Source organism: Aquarana catesbeiana, linkage group LG04 (assembly GCF_042186555.1).
Source record: "Aquarana catesbeiana isolate 2022-GZ linkage group LG04, ASM4218655v1, whole genome shotgun sequence".
Lineage (NCBI taxonomy): Eukaryota > Metazoa > Chordata > Amphibia > Anura > Ranidae > Aquarana > Aquarana catesbeiana.
This window is the reverse complement of record NC_133327.1, coordinates 60,294,005-60,316,208: the sequence shown is the minus strand read 5'-3', so window position 1 is coordinate 60,316,208 and position 22,204 is coordinate 60,294,005. Positions and strand designations below refer to the sequence as shown.

The 22,204-nt window shown below is 44.8% G+C and overlaps 1 protein-coding gene across 1 annotated transcript in view; it reads left to right on the top strand.

Annotated features, from left to right (window-relative positions):
- Nucleotides 1–22,204, top strand: part of RCAN2 (regulator of calcineurin 2) — a 229,639-nt gene that overhangs the window by 49,190 nt on the left and 158,245 nt on the right. Inside the window, exon 2 of the mRNA XM_073625247.1 lies at nucleotides 17,717–17,942. Within this exon, the coding sequence (XP_073481348.1) occupies nucleotides 17,718–17,942 (225 nt within the window). The 5' untranslated portion in view covers nucleotide 17,717. The remainder of the gene's footprint in view (nucleotides 1–17,716; nucleotides 17,943–22,204) is intronic.

The following is a 22,204-nucleotide window of genomic DNA, read 5'->3' as shown; positions in this document are numbered from 1 at the left end:
TCTCCCTTCTGTCAGTAGGTGGCACTGTCACAGTCTGGAATTAGTGTGAGATCTTACAGTAGGTAGGTTGCTTTACAGTTGCTTTGTGCACTGGTCCAAATCATTTGATGGAGGGGGGATCATGGTGTGGGGTTGTTTTTCAGGGGTTGGGCTTGGCCCCTTAGTTCCAGTGAAGGGAACTCTTAAGGCGTCAGCATACCAAGACATTTTGGACAAATTGGGATTTGAGGTGGAGGAACTTGACTGGCCTGCATGAAATTGTCCAAAATGTCTTGGTATGCTGACGCCTTAAGAGTTCCCTGCACTGGAACTAAGGGGCCAAGCCCAACCCCTGAAAAACAACCCCACACCATAATCCCCCCTCCACCAAATGATTTGGACCAGTGCACAAAGCAAGGTCCATAAAGACATGGATAAACAAGTTTGGGGTGGAGGAACTTGACTGGCCTGCACAGTGTCCTGACATCAACCTGACAGAACACCTTTTGGATGAATTGGAGCAGAGACTGCAAGCCAGGCCTTCTCATCTAACATCAGTGCTTGACCTCACAAATGCGCTTCTGGGAGATTGGTCAAAAATTCCCATAGACACACTGCTAAACCTTGTGGACAGCCTTTCGTGAAGAGTTGAAGCTTTTATAGCTGCAAAGGGTGGGCCAACGCAATATTGAACCCTACAGACTAAGACTGGGATGCCAATAAAGTTCATGTGTGTGTAAGGGCAGGCGTACCAATACTTTTGGTAATATAACTATAGCAAGGTCCCAGGCCTTCTTTAGTCTAATGAGAACCTCCAGAGCCAGGGACAGCTGACATCCTTCTATATAAAGTGGGTTACAAGGCATGGTGGGTGTAGTGCATGATAGATTCATGGGTGCCAAACACTTCTTGAATGCAAAGAGGTTTATTTTCTCATGAACAGAACTGTGGGAGAGAAGGTTAGGGTCAGGACACTCATAGGTAGTTGCAATGTTAATTGGCAGACTCCGAGACTTCTACAGGTAGAGAGCCATGCAGGGAAAGGCATCCAGCAAGACACCACATCTGCATGTGTAGAGACGCTGTCTCCTATGGCAACAGTCTTATAACAGTTCCTAACACAAGTTGTAACAAACTCCTTTACTTCTCCTACAATCACTTCTTGTAGATTCTTAGCCCACTGAGCTCCCAGTCTCTCTCACTAGACTTGCTGATTCACTTCCACTGAATCCCGTGAGCTCTTCCAAACTTCTTACTCAGTATCTTCCTCAAGCGTCACCCCCGCTTCCCTGCTGGGTCCCTGGCTTGGCACTCCAGTATCTTCCTCAAGCGTCACCCCCGCTTCCCTGCTGGGTCCCTGGCTTGGCACTCCAGGATACTCCTCAAGCTTCACCCCACTGGCTGGGTCCCTGGCTTGGCACGTGCTGAAGTTTCCAGATTCTTCATTATCCCCGGCTGGTGAGAATACTTCTGGATAGGCCCTCAGACAGCCTAGCATCCAGATGTACCTGGGATAGGCCCAAACTCCGGCCTAGCAGCCCGGGCAGTACAACACCCAGACAGCTGTCCAGGTGGCACCCAACTCCGATCACCTGACTCCACCCAAATATATAGGTTCTCCCAGCAGGCTAAGGGGCCCAAGAAAACCCCTGCCTATTGGCTGAGACACCCCATATACTCCTAATCTGTACTTGCATCGCCCTTGTCTTATCTAATGTCACCAGGTACCCAGCCACCCAGCGACAGAAGGGAAAAGTGCAGCAATTCCAGACTAATGCCCTGTACACACGGTCGGATTTTGCGACGGAAAATGTGTGATAGGACCTTGTTGTCAGAAATTCCGACCGTGTGTAGGCTCCATCACACATTTTCCATCGGATTTTCCGACACACAAAGTTTGAGAGCAGGATATAAAATTTTCCGACAACAAAATCCGTTATCGGAAATTCCGATCGTGTGTACACAAATCCGACGCACAAAGTGCCACGCATGCTCAGAATAAATAAAGAGATGAAAGCTATTGGCTACTGCCCCGTTTATAGTCCCGACGTATGTGTTTTACGTCACCGCGTTCAGAACGATCGGGTTTTCCGACAACTTTGTGTGACCGTGTGTATGCAAGACAAGTTTGAGCCAACATCATATTTTTTGGTCATTAATAAAGCTGGTTTTGTATTTGACAATAGTGTTCTATGTTGACCTTCTTTAGAGAAACCCTCTGTTTCTCATCTCCCCTTTTTTTGAGCCAACATCTGTCAGAAAAAATCCTAGCATTTTGTTGTCGGAATGTCCGATCAATGTCCGACCGTGTGTACGGGGCATTAGGGTGAAATCAATTGATCTCTAACAATTGGCCAAGGCAACTATACCTGGCAAGTAAATTTAGGAGCAACCCTGCCTAGACATCAGAGTGCTACATCACTATATAAATCAGACCAAAATGAGGGACAAATGAGGAGGAAAGAGGGACTTTGTTCCAAATAGGGGACAGTCCCTCAAATTCAGGGCCAGTTGGGAGCTATGTGCTGATCTCCACTGGAGGCAGGATGGAGTCCCATGGAGGTTGGTTGATTCTCCTGTGGAAGATTAGAAACAGGATGGCGACCCATGGAGGATCCTACTGGAGGTGTCTGCAGGGGTTTTAGCACTGGAACCTATGTGTGAGAGCTGGTTGCCTCTCCTGGAGATAGATGGGTGCTGATTACATTACTCACAGAAGGATCCTAAAATGAAGGAGTGTCAGATTCAACTTAAAGGCCCTGTTTTTGTGATTTCTGACCGAAGAGTGACTGGTGCCCATCTGTCTACATATCCTACAATTTCCATGTAATCTATCCCTGAGGTGAAATGTCAGCCCACGCTGTCTCTGGGGGTTACCGCCATGCCTCTGGGGGTCAGGGAGGTGCTCCAAACTTGCCCCTAAGGTTGACTCCTCGGAGTGAGTTACAGCAGACAGTGCCTCGGCTTCGTGCTCCGGCTAGGCTTTCATTTGGCTTATTTTGGTGTCAGGTTTAGCTGGCTAGTGACTGTTTCTTTGCCAACAAAACAGGGCTTAGACACCTAATACCAGGCGGAATTTCCACAGCACTGCTCTGGTATTTTAATAAGGCTAAAACTTTTTAGTTAAAATGAAACCCTATTCATCAGCCCGAGGTCAGGGTCTGTGTTAATGGGGATTATTCACCAGGATTAAGAATAGAGGCCTAGGAACGCTTTTATAGCCTCCCCTCCCAGAAACAAAGATGTTAAAACAGAAACAAAAAAAAAAATGAATGGTGACCAGCAGTAAGGCAGGGGTTCACACCTGTGCTTCTGCTTCTTCATGCATTTTTTAGTGTGTTTTTGCAAATTTTCACAAGCTTCTATGTGCATTTTTAACCACTTGACCTCTGTTAGGTTTTACCCCCTTCATGAACAGGGCTTTTTTTGCTGTGTAGCAATGCGCTACTTTAACTGGCAATTGTGTGGTCAAGCAATGCTGTACACTAATGACATGTTTAGTATCTTTTACCACAAAGAGCTTTCTTTTGGTGGTATTTGATCACCACTGGGTTTTTTATTTTTATATTATAAAAACAAAAAAGGCTGAAAATGTTTGAAAATTTTCTGTTACAAAACATCCAATTAAAAAAAATCGAATGTCTTTATAAATTTAGGCCAAAATTTATTCTGCTACATGTCTTTGGTAAAAACAATCCTAATGAGTGTATACTAATTGGTTTGTGTGAACGTTATAGCATCTACAAACTATGGAATATACTGTATACTGGAATTTACACAGCTTTAGACGCTATACTGTAATGGCAGTTATAAGCGACTTATAGTGTGACTGTGATAGTGTGGTGGGCAATCTGGCGCTAACAGACCCTGGCTGGGAGGTACACTAACTGACACTGACTACGCTAGTGACACTAATACAGTAATCAGTGATAATACTGTACACTGTACTAATGACATTGGCTGGGAAGGGGTTAACACCGGGATTGGCAACCCGTCGATCGCGGGCTACCTGTTGACCATGGGTAGGTGACAGGTAGACCGGGAATGTGTTTGTGCTACCGTTCTAGCTGCCTGTCCTTCTCTCTCTGCCCTCAGTCTCCCCTGCTGTGCATTCGGTCCTCCTCTCACCCCACCCCAGCCTCCTCTGGCACTGTCATCAGTGAACAGTGGAGAGCAAGAGGCAGCACAGCTCAGGACAGAGGGTGGGAGGTCCTAAGCAACCAATCACCAGCTTGTTAATATGAAAAGCCACTCTGCCAGCTCCCACTCCTGCCCTCTGTCCATAACTGTGCTGCTTCTCGGTTTCCTGTGTGCACACGTAGGATGCTATGGGAAGGAAGGGGGGAAAGAGGACACTACTGTGTGTGTGTGTATATGTGTGTGTGTGTGTGTGTGTGTGTGTGATGTGAAGGGGGCAGTGGACACTGCTATGGGCAGGGCCACCCCCTTAGCAGTGTCCTCTTCCACCCTTCATATCACCGCCCCCCCCAATACCTGCATTCTGAGCGTAATCCACTCCTTAACCCTGCATTCTGAGTGTAACGCACTCCTGATCCCTGCATTCTAACCGCAACGCACTCTTGATCCCTGCATTCTGAGCACAACGCACTGCTGATCCCTGCATTCTGAGCGCAACACACTCCTTAACCCTGCATTCTGAGCGTAGCGTACTCCTCATCTCTGTATTCTGTGCATAGCGCACTACTGATCCCTGCATTCTGAGTTCAACACACTCCTTAACCCTGCATTCTGAGCGTAACGCACTACCCATCCCTGCATTTCGAGCGCAACACACGCCTTAACCCTACGTTCTGAACGTAACGCACTCCCGATCCCTGCATTCTGAGTGCAACACACTCCTTAACCCTGCATTCTGAGCGTAACGCACTCCCCCAATCCCTGCAATCTGAGTGTAACGCACTCCTGAATCCTGCATTCTGAGCATAACACACTCCTGATCCCTACATTCTGAGTGTAACGCACTCCTGATCCCTGCATTCTGAGTGTAACGCACTCCTGATCCCTGTATTGTGAGCGCAACGCACTCCTTAACCCTGCATTCTGAGCGTAATGCACTCCTGATCCCTGCATTCTGAGTGTAACGCACTGCTAATCCTTGCATTCTGAGCGCAACGCACTCCCTAACCCTGCATTTTGAGCACAACATATTCCTTAACCCTGCATTCTGAGCGTAGCGGACTCATGAGCTCTGCATTCTGAGCGTAGCGCACGCCTGATCCCTGCATTCTGAGCTCAACACACTCCTTAACCCTGCATTCTGCGCATAACGCACTCCTGATCCCTGCATTCTAAGCTCAACACACTCCTTAACCGTGCATTCTGAGCGTAACGCACTCCCCATCCCTGCATTCCGAGCTCAACACACGCCCTAACCCTACATTCTGAGCATAACGCACTCCCGAACTCTACATTCTGAGCGTAATACACTCCTGATCCCTGCATTCTGAGCATAACGCACTCCTGATCCCTGCATTCTGAGCGTAACGCACGCCCTATCCCTGCATTCTGAGCGCAATGCACTCCTGATCCCTGCATTCTGAGTGCAACACACTCTCGAACCCTGCATTCTGAGCATAACACACTCCTTAACCCTGCATTCTGAGCGTAGCGCACTCCTGAACCCTGCATTCTGAGCGTAACGCACTCTCAAAAACCCTGCATTCTCTTGTAATAATAACCCTGCATTCTGAGCATAGCGCACTCCTGATCCCTGGATTCTGAGCTCAACACACTCCTTAACCCTGCATTCTGCGCGTAACGCACTCCTGATCCCTGCATTCTAAGCGCAACACACTCCTTAACCGTGCATTCTGAGCGTAACGCACTCCCCATCCCTGCATTCCGAGCTCAACACACGCCTTAACCCTACATTCTGAGCGTAACGCACTCCCGAACTCTACATTCTGAGCGTAATACACTCCTAATCCCTGCATTCTGAGCATAACGCACTCCTGATCCCTGCATTCTGAGCGTAACGCACGCCCTATCCCTGCATTCTGAGCGCAATGCACTCCTGATCCCTGCATTCTGAGTACAACACACTCTCAAACCCTGCATTCTGAGCATAACACACTCCTGAACCCTGCATTCTGAGCGTAACGCACTCTCAAAAACCCTGCACTTTCTTGTAATACTTTATTTTTGTGTCCACTGCGTTTGCGATCTACATTTGGGGTTAACAATGTACCATCACCCGCAGTAGATCACAAAGGCAGTGCATTTTGAACACACATGGAACATGCCTTTCTGGCATCACATTCTGGTGTGAACTAGCCCTAACAGGACATTGTGCCCAGGGATCTTTGACTTCATCAGTGTTGTTCAAGTAGATCTCCATCTCTCTAAGGTTGCCTACCCCTGGGTTAACATCTAGGGGCAACCAAGGTATAACTGTGTGCCTAACAATGTGTAATGTGTGCTGCTTTTACTTACAGGTCTGGCTGTTTTTTTCTATGTGTTGCAGGGAGAGGAAACAGCCAGATCGCTGTTCACAGTACACAGAGTTCTGTGTTTTTGTAAATCAGCTGTCATCTGCCAAAATCATTGGCTGAAATCAGCTGCCAAACTCATGCTGTGTCCAATCACAGCACTGGTCAGCAGAGTGCTGTCTGTGCCATTCGTCCGCAATAAAAATACTGCGTGCGGGCGGCAAGTAGTTAATGCATGTTCAGAAGACACCTACGTTTGCTTTATTTCTGTGTGGTCAAGCGTAGACAGGGCCATTCCAATGTGGGTAATACGTTCCATTCATGGGTACTATGGTACTACTAACAGGCCTTGTTGAAATGAAAAAAATAGCAAGGAAGGGGGAGACAGTGGAAAGAGACCAAAAGGTCTGGAAAGGATTCTTCAACAAGGAACACAAAGGTGTTGAAAAAGTATTAATAGAATTCTTTATTTGTAAACAATTCCACCCACAGTAATAAGTACATAAAAAAACTTCCACCATTAATTCTAAAATGGTAACAAATTAATCAATGAACAGACACACACCACGCGCACACCACCCATTCACTCAGACTCCCTGAGATAGCTGGCTATCAGTTGAGATCAAAAACTCAGGTGGTCCATAGTTGAGCAGCTGCAAAAAGGAGAGTCCCAAAAGTGTTTTTGAATAATCCTCAGTTAGGGTAGCGGTCTCAATGAAAAATTGGTTAATATCTGTCCTGCCGGTGTGTAGTAAGGAGAAGCGGGATACAATAATAAAAGAAACAGCTGGAAGTGTGTTCAGATTGAGTCTCTGGAAATAAATGAACCATATAGTAGGTAAGTTATAATAGGATTACCTGTGGTAAGAAGTCCCAGAAGGTTCCAAGGAAGGGGATGATTCCTCCGTTTGTTCCAAGGCACAACCAAGTTTCCAGGCCAAAAGAGTCCAGCTGGGACCGTATGCAATCTTTACCAAGCCAGGTACACACTGCTCTATGCATACTTCCCACAGAGACGCCAGGCACTACAGCCGTTTGGCACTGGGAGCGGAGCCTGTGTGATGAGGCTCAAGGTAGGAGCTTGCCTCACATGTGAGTCTTAAGAATCCATACAGGTATCCTAAAGCTCTATTGAATATAAGTCCAGGGTATCCGCTGTACTCCCGAAAGTTCATTAATTCACCAGGCAGGTACAGGGAGGGGGGGGGGATGGTACAGTGGTGGATGCTGTGAATGTAGGGGCGTCTAGCTGGCGCGTTTCAATTGACAGGCGATTTTCTAACAGGCCTTGTTGCCCTATCTCTTATTAGTGTGCATCCCCCACTCCTGAAAGAAGCCATTACATGTATCTCTTTAGTGCATACTTAGTTCCATGACCGCCACTGTGCCCCGTATTCTCCCAGAAGAACCAGTTAACCACTTCCCAGATAGGCCCTCAAGTAATAATGTAGAAGATTCCGATGCATCTGCAAAGACTTTACTTTCCAACTTCATGGTGGGCAGCAACAGGGCACACAGTTATGGCATGTGTACATTCAGGGCTTATAATTCTAGAATACATCATTAGGTCACATATCACCACAGAGAATTTCCATCCGTAGTTTCTCACCATAAAGGTTGACTGGGGTTGGCACTTTTTACAGTAGAGTTTACTTCTAGTCCTGTTCCCCACTTCAATCTCACTCAAGGTGTCAGGAGTCAGGACCTCTCCAGGTATTCGCCAGCTGGGGAATACTAAACACTGGGAGGCTAAATCTTTGCAGGAAGGGCCCCACCAAGTCCCATTGTGGCCAACTACGGAGCTAAGCTCTTATCTCCTTGCACTCTCTACCCAAACTCCTCCCACCCTGTAGCTCACTTACTATATATTTTCTAATGGAGGGCACCCCCTAGTTGCCAAAACCTAAATTCACTAACACCCCCCCCCCCCCCTTACCACAAGTAACTGTTCCAATCCTTGTAGACTTCACAGCAATGTCCTGCAATGCCCTCTTATGCTTGGTGCAATATTTGTAGGTGTTGTCGGATGATATAGAGGAAGGGTCCTACCAACTGGATTACCTCTTCTTTGTCAACCATGCTGTGGTCTTCTCACTTCCTTGTTATATGTAGCCTGTAGAGTAGATGTTGGTAGGAGGAGGTGTCTTGTTGCCATTGGTCAAAATGAGTCAAAAACACCTGTACACTTTATGGACTATGGACTCAAAATTGCACCATAAGGCTCGGTTCACACCTTGTGCATGTCGGGAATGTGCACAAACCCATATGCTTTCCCAACACACACAGAAAAGCGCTGCCCTTTAACAGACACAATAAAGTGGTTGTACACCCTTACATATACCCAATGAAGGGACTATCCTCAGGTGATACATAGACATTAAAGAAATCCCAGATCTTTTTAATAGATTGTTTCTGATCATATTTTTATCAGTACAGTGTATGTTACATTGTTCAACGTATTAACTGATAACGATGCAATCACTCTAGATCACCTGGATCAATCACAAATCCATATGTGAAAAAACGCATGACTGCCACTTTTCTGTGGCTCATATCCCCTTGTGATTCTCGGTGAATTTATTTTGTGAACCAGCTTCTCATTATGAGGTGACATAGAGTGTGCTCTGCTCTCCTCTGCTCCCATCTAACATGCACAATTATTTTGACTGGTGTTCTGAGCTGTACTTCCCTGCAGCTTTTGTGGCTTTGCTGTTACAACAGAACGTAATACGCAATATAATCATAATGAGATCTACATTTCATTCTTTATAGTGCTTCTTCCCTTGGGACAAACTTGCTGCTTTGCTTCCCTCTTTCTCATTGTGTGCAGAGCTCCACACCCTGAACATTCAGACAAAAAGAAGCACATACAGTATACACTATAATAGATAGGATGGGCAAACACCTATGTACACTGTTAACCTGTTACTGCCTGCTTAACACAAATGTATGGCGACAAAAGAGTGGGCCTAAAACGCACACACTCCGCACATATGTGTCTCTGGATAGCTGATATTTCCGTGTTTTCTGTTTCAAATGCGGATTAATGTATTGGCATACCTTCTTAGACCCAATCTGTCCAGACAGTGTGGTCACCTGCTGACTTGGCACCATCTGCAGGCGGCTTAACTCTTCAATAAGAGACAGGAGTTGAATCCAGCACAATTTTACTTCAGACAGTTGAAGTACAGAGGATGTTTTTTCCAGTCTTTTCAAGGGTAAGAAGACAATAACTTTCCTAAGCCCCGTCTCCGTGAATAATTAACACACTGTTTGAGGGAACATGGAAGAAGTAGGGTAGGTCTAGCTAATACAATACTAACTAGCCCTAAACAGGAGGGGAGGACTGATGAAGATAACAAAATTGCATTAATAAACAAATTTTAGTGTCAAGATACCACCACTAGATGTCAGCATACTACAAAACAATAACAACTTAAAGTGGTTCTAAACCCTAAACATTTTTTACCTTAAAGGGGTTGTAAACCCTTCATTTTTTTTTTTAAATAACAAACATATCATACTTACCTGCACTGGGCAGCTCCTTTTGCACAGTGTGGCACTGATCATCGTCTTCTGGGGTCCCCCAACGACGCTCCTGGCTCCTCCTCGCTTTGGTAACCCCCCTAGGAGAAGCACTCTCCCTGGGGGCTACCTTGCAGGCGTGCTCCTGAGTCCAGCATTTGCGTCCATAGACATAGAATTCCGGACTTGGCCCCGCCCCCCAGTGCCCGCGTCAATGATTGACAGCAGCGGGAGCCAATGGCTGCACTGCTATCAATCTATCCAATCAAGAACCGAGAACCCCAGGCAGAGAGTAGAGTATGTCTCCGCCGAGGGAAAGAATGGGCTCAGGTGAGTAAAACGGGGGGCTGGTCAGTGACAGAAGTTTTTTCACCTTAATGCATAGGATGCACAAAGGTGAAAAAACACAAGGGTTTACAACCCCTTTAATACATTCTTTGACGCAGCAGCGGAGCTCGGGAGCAAGCCAGCACAAGTGCCCCCATGGGAAATGGCTTTCTACTGAGGGCACCAGATAAAGGAGAGTGGCAGCGCGGGACCTGGGAAGAGGAGGTTTGGGGTCGCTTTGTGCAATTCCATTGCACAGAGCAGGTAAGTGTAGACATGTTTTGTCATTTTTCAAAAACATTTTTTTTTCCTATACAACCCCTTTATTGCAGTTCAGTGCAACACAGAAAAATGACATGAAAGTGGGACTAAAGAATGTGCTGAGAATGCACAATGAAGTGATATACAGATGAAATACTAATATATATACGAGGGGTCTTCAAAAAGTTTCTGCGCATTTTTAGATTTAAATGAGTTAAAAAAAAAAGTGCAGAAACTTTTTAGAGAAATACTGTATATAGGACCTGTTTTACCTGTTAAAGTATTAATATTTATTTTAACTAAATTCTGAGAGACAAATTCTACAGGAGGTGAATTCAAACACTGCAAACTGTGTATTAAAATAAAATACATTTAAAAATGTATCAATATTTACAGAGCTTTATTCATTTGATTTTATACCGTCTTGGAGTTTAGCTTTGATACTTTTGGGTCAATTGTGTTTACATTTGTTTTATGTTTATACTGTATATAATATAGATATTTTTTTTCTTTACTATATTTGTATTATGTACAGCCCTTGTTTTACAAACTAATATTTAATGCAGTGTGCATCCATCAGAAAGTATGCTCAGAGCACTCCCGGTCTTCTAAAAAAAAGTGGAGGCAGAGTCTGTTGATATGTTTTTCTGACATGGAGCCATACAAAGGTAATGACTGGGTGGAGTCACCACATTGAGTTATTAACATTTGTGTGTAAATTTCAGTTTGAGCTACTGAACTTAAAAGCATCAGACTTTTTTGAAGTGGCGATGTGAAGTGTATAGTATTTTGCTGGGAGGAGCCAGGCCATGTGGGATATGTAGTTCCCAGAGAGCCTGTACCTGGTACTGCACAGTTTTTTTGGACTACAAGTCCCAGCAGAATCAACTATTTGCAAGAAAAAAAGGCAGAGAGTCCCTGAGCCTGGGGATGTCGTTTGGAGGACTATATGGAGTAGACAGTGCAGCAGGCTTTCTACTGGACAATTCACAGGTGTGTGGGAGACACAGAGAGGCTTGGTCGCTGACATCTCCAGGTCTGTGGGAATGCAATCATTGAGTCTGCTGCCACCACCAGGACTGTGAGGAGGATGTAATCACCGAGTCATGTCACAACTGATGTCCCTGATCCTGGATGAAAAGCTGGAAGAGGCAAGTCATCAGCTCATATGGTGGCGAGAGGCCGGTGGCCTGAGCACTCTGTCTACTATTTAAGGAAACGGTATCACCTGTTTGGGACACCATTTGGGCACCTAAGGCCAGTATAGCACACCCCCAAGGAGCCGCAAGTGACTGGGATCCCCCACCGTGCACAGCCAGGCAAATCGAATTTTCACAGTCACTCAGTCAGAGAGCAGTCCGTAAAATTTTTTTTTTTATTTTGCTTTATAGAGGGAAATAAACTTAAATGGGGAGAGGGGTATTATGGGATGTCCACTTCGAGGATGTCCACTTCAGGGATACTTCTCCTATATACACTCTGCTTCCTCCAGCACTCACTTGCTTGCAGAACCCCACTGGCACACTGATGGTTAATCTAACACAGAATTTCGTCAGATTTTTGAGCAAAAGCCTGCTATAGACAGGAACCCGAGGCCCCTTGGTTGTGTAGCAAAAAGTCAGTGTCCAGAATACAGTACATCCGTGTGGCTACTGATCCCAGCACCACCTTTTCAGGCACTGCCAGCCCGCCTGGCTGCAGCTGTCTCTTTCACTAGCCCTCCTGGCTAACTTCTCCACAGTCCTCCCAGACTGACACTCACCAGCCCACCCGGCTGACTTCTCAGGAGATCTCCCAGTCATGCTGACCTGCTCCCGTGCCTCCAGGAAGGGATTCCTCCATGTGTTGTGGGGGATCCTTCCAGTACCCGAGCCCCAAGCCTGAGGTCACCCCCCCTCCCAAGACTAGGGGGCACCCTCAAGTGCCACGGACAGCCTCCTCAGCACTCTATCTTCATCTTCCACCCAACTGCCCTCTGCTGGCATGACTCATGCCCATTTATGAGGTGGCCTGCCCCCTGCCAGCCCATTTGCTAGGGATTGGCTGGGGTTCTCATAAATATGCCAAGCAGCTCCTCCTAGCCCCCACCCACTACATCTGGAAGCTTCTCCAAGGTTCCAGAAAATAGGGGGAGGCACCAGAGGGGCTGCTTGCTGAGTCATCCAGCCCCCCCGAGTCACTCAACCCTGACCAAGATTTAACCCAGCACTGGCTCTCAGCCAGACTAATTTACCTACACCAGTAGGTATATAGAGGTTGAGGGTTTGAACGCTCCATCACTGGATTTGTGCCCCAGCGTACACCAATATACTGGCCAGTGGGAGGGGGTTGGACAGAGACTACGAATTTCTGATTCTTGCATCACATTTAGTTAGAACACAATAATTTGCAACTGTAATGCCCTGTACACACGATAGTATTTTCCGATGGAAAATGTGTGATAGGATCTTGTTGTCGGAAATTCCGACCGTGTGTAGGCTCCATCACACATTTTCCATAGGAATTTCCGACACACAAAGTTTGAGAGCTTGCTATAAAATTTTCCCACAACAAAATCCGTTGTCGGAAATTCCGATCGTGTGTACACAAATCCGACGCACAAAGTGCCACGCATGCTCAGAATAAATTAAGAAACGAAAGCTATTGGCTACTGCCCCGTTTATAGTCCCGACGTACATGTTTTACGTCACCACGTTCAGAACGATCGGATTTTCCGACAACTTCGTTGGTGCATCTAAGTGGTTTGTATACCTTCTCATTCAATCAAAAATCTACAGGCACAAGACAAACTTTGGACTTGGTTGCGTGAGTTGGGTGAATTAGGTTAGATCAGGTCAGAAGTGCACTTATCCTTAAAGGCAGGACAGGGCTCTAGGCAAGATAGCAGCTTTGACTGCCCCATGCCTTGATTGATAAGGATTGCAATGGCCAGAGAGAAGCTAGTGCAGCTGTATTGTCTGTACTTGCATAGCTTGCTCCATCAGACACTAACTGCCTACATCCTCCCTTGTGAAATGACAGGCAGTTTAACAGCTTTAACCAGTTGAGCTACCCCCCCCCCCCCCCCCATCCTGATTTATTTCAGGAGCGAAATAGGTAAGCTTTGCCCCTTGGACCTACCAGGCCCTAGGCTTCTGTCTAGGTTGCCTTGTGGGTGATCCAACTCTGGCTGGGCTGGATTCTTTTCTGCCAACTGCTTGGGGCTGAAGTGGGTGTTTGCAATGTGCCCCCCTCTAGTTCTTCATGTAGTCATGGGTACGTACATTCACCCAATGTGATCAGGCGTGTTTGTGTGCTTTCATCTTTTATCACAGTGATTGTTCAGTGCCGAGATTGATAAAGTCCCGTTGGAAGTTTTAGCCTGATTTCCGCTGTGCATTATAGAAAGCTTTATATAAAGTATTATACATTTAATGTTTTTCTTTTCTTTCAATCATTTTTATTTATTTAAAGATATGAAAAGAAACCAAGTCATCAGAGAAAGGTAAAGCGTAGGTGGAATGAAATTAAAGTGTATGTAGGCAAACCGCTAAATACGCAACTGAAGTACATAATTGTGAGCGTTCCCACCTACCAAAAAATGTACCAAAAGCCAGTATGGCTTTTCTACAATAAAAATGCTTCCTGCTCGCATGTTTTTTTTTTTTTTAAAAACTAAGCATAATTATTAATTATATTTAACTATATCATTAAATATATTATCATTTAATTTGATATAATTAAGCATCCTTTTTTAATAATTATATATTTTAAATAAATGTTATATATTTTTTTTAAACCTATTTATTGGGAAACATTTTATGTCTCGCCCATCCCTCCTTTTCACCCCCCCCCCCATCTGATCGCTGTATTAAAATAAATCCTAAATGTCCATTTTTACTTAGATAAGCCAAAGTCATACGGGACTCAAGGACAAGGCCTTTTCCTCTTTTGTTTACCTCTTCCTTGGAATACTTTTTCGGGTGCTCGACGTGGACTCTTCCTATTGGATGGCCGTCGGCGGGGTCCTCCCAGGAGAGAGGTGGACTGAAATAATAACAGGAAGATGGCAGGAAACGGTGGTCTTGGTGTGCCGTGGCAGCAGGGTTGCCAACTGCCAGTAAATTTACTGACAGTTTGTAAAAATCTGTGATTTTTTTTTTTTACAACTGTCAGTAAATATCAGGGGCTGGTAATTTCATGCTGTGTTGACTTTTTAAGTATAATCATGCAAATTACTTTGTTATGGGTAATGTCAGTGTTTTCATATCATGTTTTTACTGTAAAAATTTTCACTGTGTTAGTTTTCAATAGGAGTTCTGTAATTTTTCAGGTTGCCAGTAAAAATGTACTCTGGCAGTAAATTTTCCATGTTTTGTCAGTAAAAAATTGCTTCGGGAGGTTGGCAACCCTGCGTGGCAGTATAGGAATAGCAGTCCTACACATCCTTTTTAAATAGTTATATATTTAAATATCAAAAATGTTATATATTATTTTAAACCTCTTTTTGGGATACATTTTATGTCTCGCCCAGCCCTCCTTTTCACCCCACCTCTATCTGATCGCTATATTAAAATAAATCCTAAATGTCCATTTTTACATAGATAAGCCAAAGTCATACGGGAATCAAGGCCCGGGCCTTTTTTATTCTTTTGTTTACTTCTTCCTTGGGATACTTTTTCGGGGGCTCGACGTGGACTCTTCCTATTGGATGGCCGTCGACGGGGTCCCCCCGGGAGAGAGGTGGACTGAAATAATAACAGGAAGATGGCAGGAAACGGTGGTCTTGGGTTGCAGTGGCAGTGTAGGAATAGCAGTCCCTCACACTGGAACCAGCAGCAGCAAGGAGTATGGATGAGGGACTTGTATTAGGTAAGTATTGCTGGCTTCACAAGGCGGGGGGGGGGTAAAAAAGATTGTCAGGAAAGACTAAGGAGGAGGGGGTAAGGGAGGATTGGATCTGTAAAAAGAGCAACACATAATGCTTTTTTTTTGGTACACTGTATTAATACATCCGATACTTGTGTTTTTCACTGATAAATGGACAATAGTGTTAAAAAATATTTTTTTTTTATAAATGCATACATTGCTATTTTAAACTAATTTTTTTTTTATCAGTGTTTGAAAACCATTATTACACCCTTCGATTCTCAGTGGTAGCTTCAGGCTGCCAGAAATGAAGAGGAGGGGGTTTGTTTGTAAACAAACCTCATATGACCACCATGATTGGCTGTCATGGTGATCACAGGATTGCAAAACACACTGCTTCCCCAGCCTTGACAGTGCAGTCTCAGAACTAGAAACGCTCATATGTGTGCATTCTAGGTAACCAGCTAGGAACAATATAAGTAGGTATGTGCCACATCTGTGGGATCCCCGTGGAGCTGGAAATCTCTGTAGTAGGCACCACTACACCAGTGATTGGCACTAGCTTCCAGGTCCATGCTTCTGTGTGGCTTCTCACTGAAAACAGGGAGCCATTTAGAAAACACTTTGCATTTTCTCAGTGAATGCAAAGTTTTTTTTTCTTTAAATGAGATGGAGATGGTGACATTTACTGAGAATTGCAAAGTGTTCTCTGAATGGTGCCTGTGCCAAACAGGTGACCTCCTGTGTTCATAATGCAGCAGGGCACCAGCTCAACATGGGACCCAGAAGCAAGTGGAGATCAATGGAGTAGCGGAGCTTACTGGACCAATGTCACATACACTATATTACCAAAAGCATTGGGACGCCTGCCTTTACACGTACATGAACTTTAATGGCATCCCAGTCTTAGTCCGTAGGGTTCAAATTGGAGTTGGCCCACCCTTTGCAGCTATAAGAGCTTCAACTCTTCTAGGAAGGCTGTCCACAAGGTTTAGGAGTGTTCCTAAGGGAATGTTTGATCATTCTTCCAGAAGCACATTTGTGAGGTCAGGCACTGATGTTGGATGAGAAGGCCTGGCTCGCAGTCTCCACTCTAATTCATTCCAAAGGTGTTCTATTGGGTTGAAGTTAGGACTCTGTGTAGGCCAGTCAAGTTCCTCCACCCCAAACTCGCTCATCCATGTCTTTATGGACCTTGATTTGTGCACTGGTGCGCAGTCATGTTGGAACAGAAAAAGGCCATCCCCAAACTGTTCCCACAAAGTTGGGATGAAATTGGCCAAAATGTCTTGGTATCCCGACGCCTTAAGAGTTTCCCTTCACTGGAACTAAGGGACTATCCCAACCCCTGAAAAACAACCCCACACCATAATCCCCCCTCCACCAAAGCATTTGGACCAGTACACAAAGCAAGGTCCATAAAGACATCAATGAGCGAGTTTGGGGTGGAGGAACTTGACTGTCCTGGCCTCAACGGATAGAACACCTTTGGGATGAATTAGAGAGGAGACTGTGAGCCTGACCTCACAAATGTGTTTCTGGAAGAATGGATAAACATTACCATAGACACATTCTTATGCCGTGTACACACGACCGGACTTTTCGTCGGACTGGACCCCAAAGGACTTTTCAACGGTGTTCCGACGGAGTTCCAATGAAACAGACTTGCCTACACACGATCACACCAAAGTCCGATGGTTTTGAATGTGATGACATACGACCGGACTAGAATAAGGAAGTTCATAGCCAGTAGCCAATAGCTGCCCTTGCGTCCTTTTTTTGTCCGTCAGACTAGCATACAGACAAATGGATTTTTCGATCGGACTCGAGTCCATCGGAAAGATTTGAAACATGTTCTATTTCTAAAATCCGACAGAATTTGACAGAAAAGGTCCGATGAAGCCCACATACGATCGAATTCTCAAAAGGGGATTCGTTCCGTCAGACCAGTTCGGTCGACAAGTCGGGTCGTGTGTACACGACATTAAACCTTGTGGACAGCCTTCCTAGAAGAGTTGAAGCTCTTATAGCTACAAAGGGTGGGCCAATGCAATATTGAACCCAACGGACTAAGACTGGTATGCCATTAACGTTCATGTGCGTGTAAAGGCAGGCGTCCCAATACTTTTGGTAATATAGTGTATGTATAAATTGCCATACCTGGAATTCTTCTTTCATGTTCTCTCAGCATGGGGAACCATGAATGTTAACCTACAGATTAAAGAAGTGAAGGGTGAAGAAGTGAAGTCTTAACATTTTGTCTGCCATCTTTTTTATCTTTCCATTGCATTTTGTGATGGGTCACTTCTATTTTGTTCTTTGTTTAGGATGAGGGAAGACCTATACTTAACCGGGATGAGGGATGCAAGTTATTTTACCTGTGTGGTTGGGGGCGGGGATCTTCTGGTACTCTGCCCCATACATAGAAGCATGGATCTGTCCAGGTACCTTACTGAAGAAGACTTTCAGGGCATCACAGACTTCAACGATCTTCCCACCTCGCTCTTCGCCTGCAACGTCCACCAGTCTGTTTTTGAAGATGAAGCCAGTAAGGTAAGGTACTGCCTAATGAGTGAACATGCCATTATTGGGGCCAATATGATTCAAGCTGAATACACAGATGAAATACATATAAGAGAGTTGCTTTGCCCGCTTAAGGAATTGTATATCTGTCCATTCAGTTCTGAGATTTAACAGATTCCTCCATCCACACTACACAGCACGGATGGACAAATCTCCAGCTGCAGATATTGTACTTGGAAACCCGGCCTCACCAGCTGTCAAACACCTGAACAGCAGTTGCATCTGGCGAACAGGTTTCCACTTGGCTCCTTTGATTCCTCAGTTGAGGAATGTTGGAAGGGAGGCAGCCAACAGGGCCACCCACTGAGAAAATTTTGTCTGGTTGAACAGGAACTGGCTGAAATTTGGTCTGTGTATGGCCAGCTTAAAGAGGAGCTCCAGTTTCCCCCCCCAAAAAATGAAAAGTCAGCAGCTAGAAATACTGTAGCTGCTGGCTTTTAAAATAAGGACAGTTACCTGTCCAGGGATCCAGCAATGTCCTCACCTGAGCCGATTCTTCAATCGGCTTCGGGTTCAGGTGCCGGCATCTCTATTAAGGGAAGCAGGAAGTGAAGCCTTGCAGCTTCACATCTGGTTTTCCTACTGCTCATGTCTTGTTGTGCCTTCTGAATGGTTCCGTAGTCTTCTGGGACCGGTCATGTGTCCCAGAAGACTGCGGGGGAAGGAGGGGGGCGAACTTCTGGCTCAGATTGCTGTGGTGATCTGAGCCAGAAGTGGGAGCGGGTACCTGTCAAAACCAGGCACCCCCTCCTTCCCCAAAAAGTGCCAAAATGTGGAAGTGGAAGAGGGGGGAGGGTGCAAACAAGCGGAGCTTCCCCTTTTGAGCAGAGCTCCGCTTTAAGGCGCGCCTGCCCGGCTGTGCTGTGATTTGTCACAACACATGCCGATCACCTGGCCAGTAATTGACTGCCAGCACCCGGCGATCAGCTCTGAGTCTCACAGAAAACAGTTCTGTGAGTGTAAACAGCACAGAGCTGTGTTCAGTTACAGGGGATCTAGCTTGTTTTTCTAGATCCACAGTAAAAGCAGCACTCAGTACACACACAAACACCTGTTAGGCACATATTTAACCCCTTGATCACCCTAGATGTTAACCCCTTCCTGCTCAGTGTCATTAGTACAGTGACAGTGCATACTATTAGCACTGATCACTGTAATAATGGTAATGACAAAAGTGTCAGTTAGTGTCAGATTGGCCACTGCACTATCGCAGTCCTGTTATAAGTCATTGATTACCGCAATTACTAAAAAAAATCCAGTATATATCCTGTAGTTTGTAGACGCTATAACTTTCACGCAAACCAATTTGGGATTTTTTTTTAACCAAAAACATGTAGCAGAATACACTTTGGCCAAAATGTATTAAGAGATGTAATTTTTTTAAAATTTTTATGTGGGATATGTTTTATAGTAGAATGTACAAAATATTGTTTTCTTTTCAAAATTGTCAGACTTTTTTTTATAGCGCAAAAAAAAAAAAAAAAAAAAATCTATCTATCTATCTATCTATCTATCTATCTATCTATCTATCTATCTATCTATCTATCTATCTATCTATCTATCTATCTATAATATATATATATATTATAGATAAATATATAGATATAGATATATATATATATATAAATTTGGTTTGGGTACATCGTTGCATGACCACGCAATTGTCAGTTAAAGTAGCACAGTGCAACAGAGTGAGGCTAAGATGGCGGCTTCCTTGGCTGAAAAAGAATAGGAGGGTTTAGTTCCACTTTAAATGTAATTAAACCCATCGATTTAACAGTTTCAACAAAACAATTACATTCCTGGCATGCCGGCATTGCCAACGGTCACATTGGTTGTGCTCTCAACCAAACTGTCAAATCATCAAATGTCTGGAGTCATAACTGATCACATGTACAGCATCATGGCAGTTGCAGATCAAACAAAAGCAGCTTCCTTGGCTGAAAAGGATAGGAGAGTTTAGTTCCACTTTAGATGACAGCTCTAATGCCACGTACACACGGTCGGACTTTACGGCAGACTTTGCCCGGCGGACTTTTCGACATACTTTACAACTGACTTTCTGAATGAACGGACTTGCCTACACACAATCCACCAAAGTCCGTCGAATTCGTACGTGATGACGTACGACCGGACTAAAACAAGGAAGTTCACAGCCAGTAGCCAATAGCTGCCCTAGCGTGGCTTTTTGTCCGTCGAACTAGCATACAGACGAGCGGACTTTTCGACCGGACTCGAGTTCGACGGATAGATTTAAAACATGTTTCACATCCAAGATGGTGACACCCAGCACCTTTCGTCTACAAGAAGTAGGCTTTTACAGGGAAGTAACATGCATAAAATAGTTAAATGCATATATATATATTTTAGTATATATGGGAAAATTGCCCTTAGTGATCTAAGTGTAAGTTATATACATATATAGTTTAATGGGAAGATTTTTGTTGAAATGAATAATCTGGTGACAGGCACTCTTTACTTCCTTGCCGACCGTATACTGTTGATATATACGGCGGCAAGGCAGCTCTCCTGTGCAGGATCAAGTACCTTGCGGGAGCTGATTGGTGGGTACGGCAGACTCGATGTCCACCGGCAACCGCCAATGCTTCCGTACACTGACAGAATGGCGGTCTGCCTATGTAAACGAGGCAGATTGCCGTTCTGTCACTACAGAAGACATGGATCCTGTGTCTCTGCTAATTAGAGGCACCGTTCCATGCCTTCTCCTAGTACAAGCACCTCCCTCACAATAGTAAAGCACTTATCAGGCACACATTTAACCCTTTGATCGCCCCTAATGTTAACCCCTTCCTTGCCAGTGTGATTAGTACAGTGATAGTGGATATTTTCAGCACTGATCACTGTATTAGTGTCACTGCTCCCCAAAAACTGTCAAAAGTGTCAGTTTTCTGACTGTGCGCCGCAATATTACAGTCCCGCTTTAAGTCACTGATCGCTGCCATTACTAGTAAAAAATAAATAAAAAAATAAATATCAGCGGAACAAGAATTGTTCTGCAATCGTGTACAATGCACACATTTGTGGTGCGTTGTGTTTGCATTTTAGGGTTTTGAGGGTTAAAGCAGGAAGTGAGAAGAAGGCAACATATCACCTCCCCACTGCCTATCAAATGATTAAGAACGATCAAAAAGAGTGATCCTCTGTAGATTTTTTCTGTTTACTACACAAAAGAATCCCTCCTATAAGAAAACTGGCACAATCTCAAAAATATTTTTTCAGAGAAATCGGATATAACGTTTATTATATATCTATTCTCATAGGACAGAACACAATATCGCCCTAAAATATTGCAATGAACCCCTCATATGTGTATGTGTAAGTGATGTTGATATTCTCAGAGCAGCAAATCCATTTCACTTAAACAAGGTCTTTATTTTAATGAGTAAATGAATCTGCTAATTAAAGTTTAATGTGCCCGGAGTCCTACTTTAAAATGGTGCCACCTTGTAAAATGTTGCAGCCAAGGTTCTGCCCTCCTAAATCAAGATATAGGACAGATGGTCAGATGTACTAAGTGGTGCTAAGCTTGGTGGCACCTTGTGCCGGATGGTTGGAGGATTAGCACTGGGTTAGGGTGTCTGCTCCCCTGCCCGCTTCTCACAATGGCGCATTCTTTTTTCCTTTGGTTACAAACTCCTTGTGTTGGTAATGTCCGCAAACAGAATTGTGTTGCAAAACCTTAAAACCCAACATGGATGAAGACCTCAAGCATGTCTACGCTTTTTTTAATCTTCCTTTTTTTTCAACAAACATTTTATTAAAGCGGAGCTCCAGGCTTCCCCCAAAAAATTAACAAATATACTGTAGCTGCTGACTTTTAGTATGAGGACACTGTCCAGGGATACAGTGCTGTCCTCACCTGAGCCGATTCTTCAAGTGAGGGAAACAGGATGTGAAGTCTTGCGGCTTCACAACCCGTTTCCTACTGCACTAGCGCAGGTTGCGCTGCCCCTTGTGAATGGTCCCGTAGTCATCTGGGACCTGTGATGTGTCCCAGAAGACTGCGGGGAATGAGGGGGGCCAAACTTCCAGCTCAGTTTGCTGTTGTGATCTGAGCCAGAAGTGGGAGCGGGTACCTGTCAAAAAGTGCCAAATGTGGCAGTGGAGTGGGGAAGGGTGCAAACAAGTGGAGCTTCCCCTTTTGGGTGGAGCTCTGCTTCAACTACATTGGCAAATATCCTAACAATGTATTTAAACGCATCTGCTAAAAT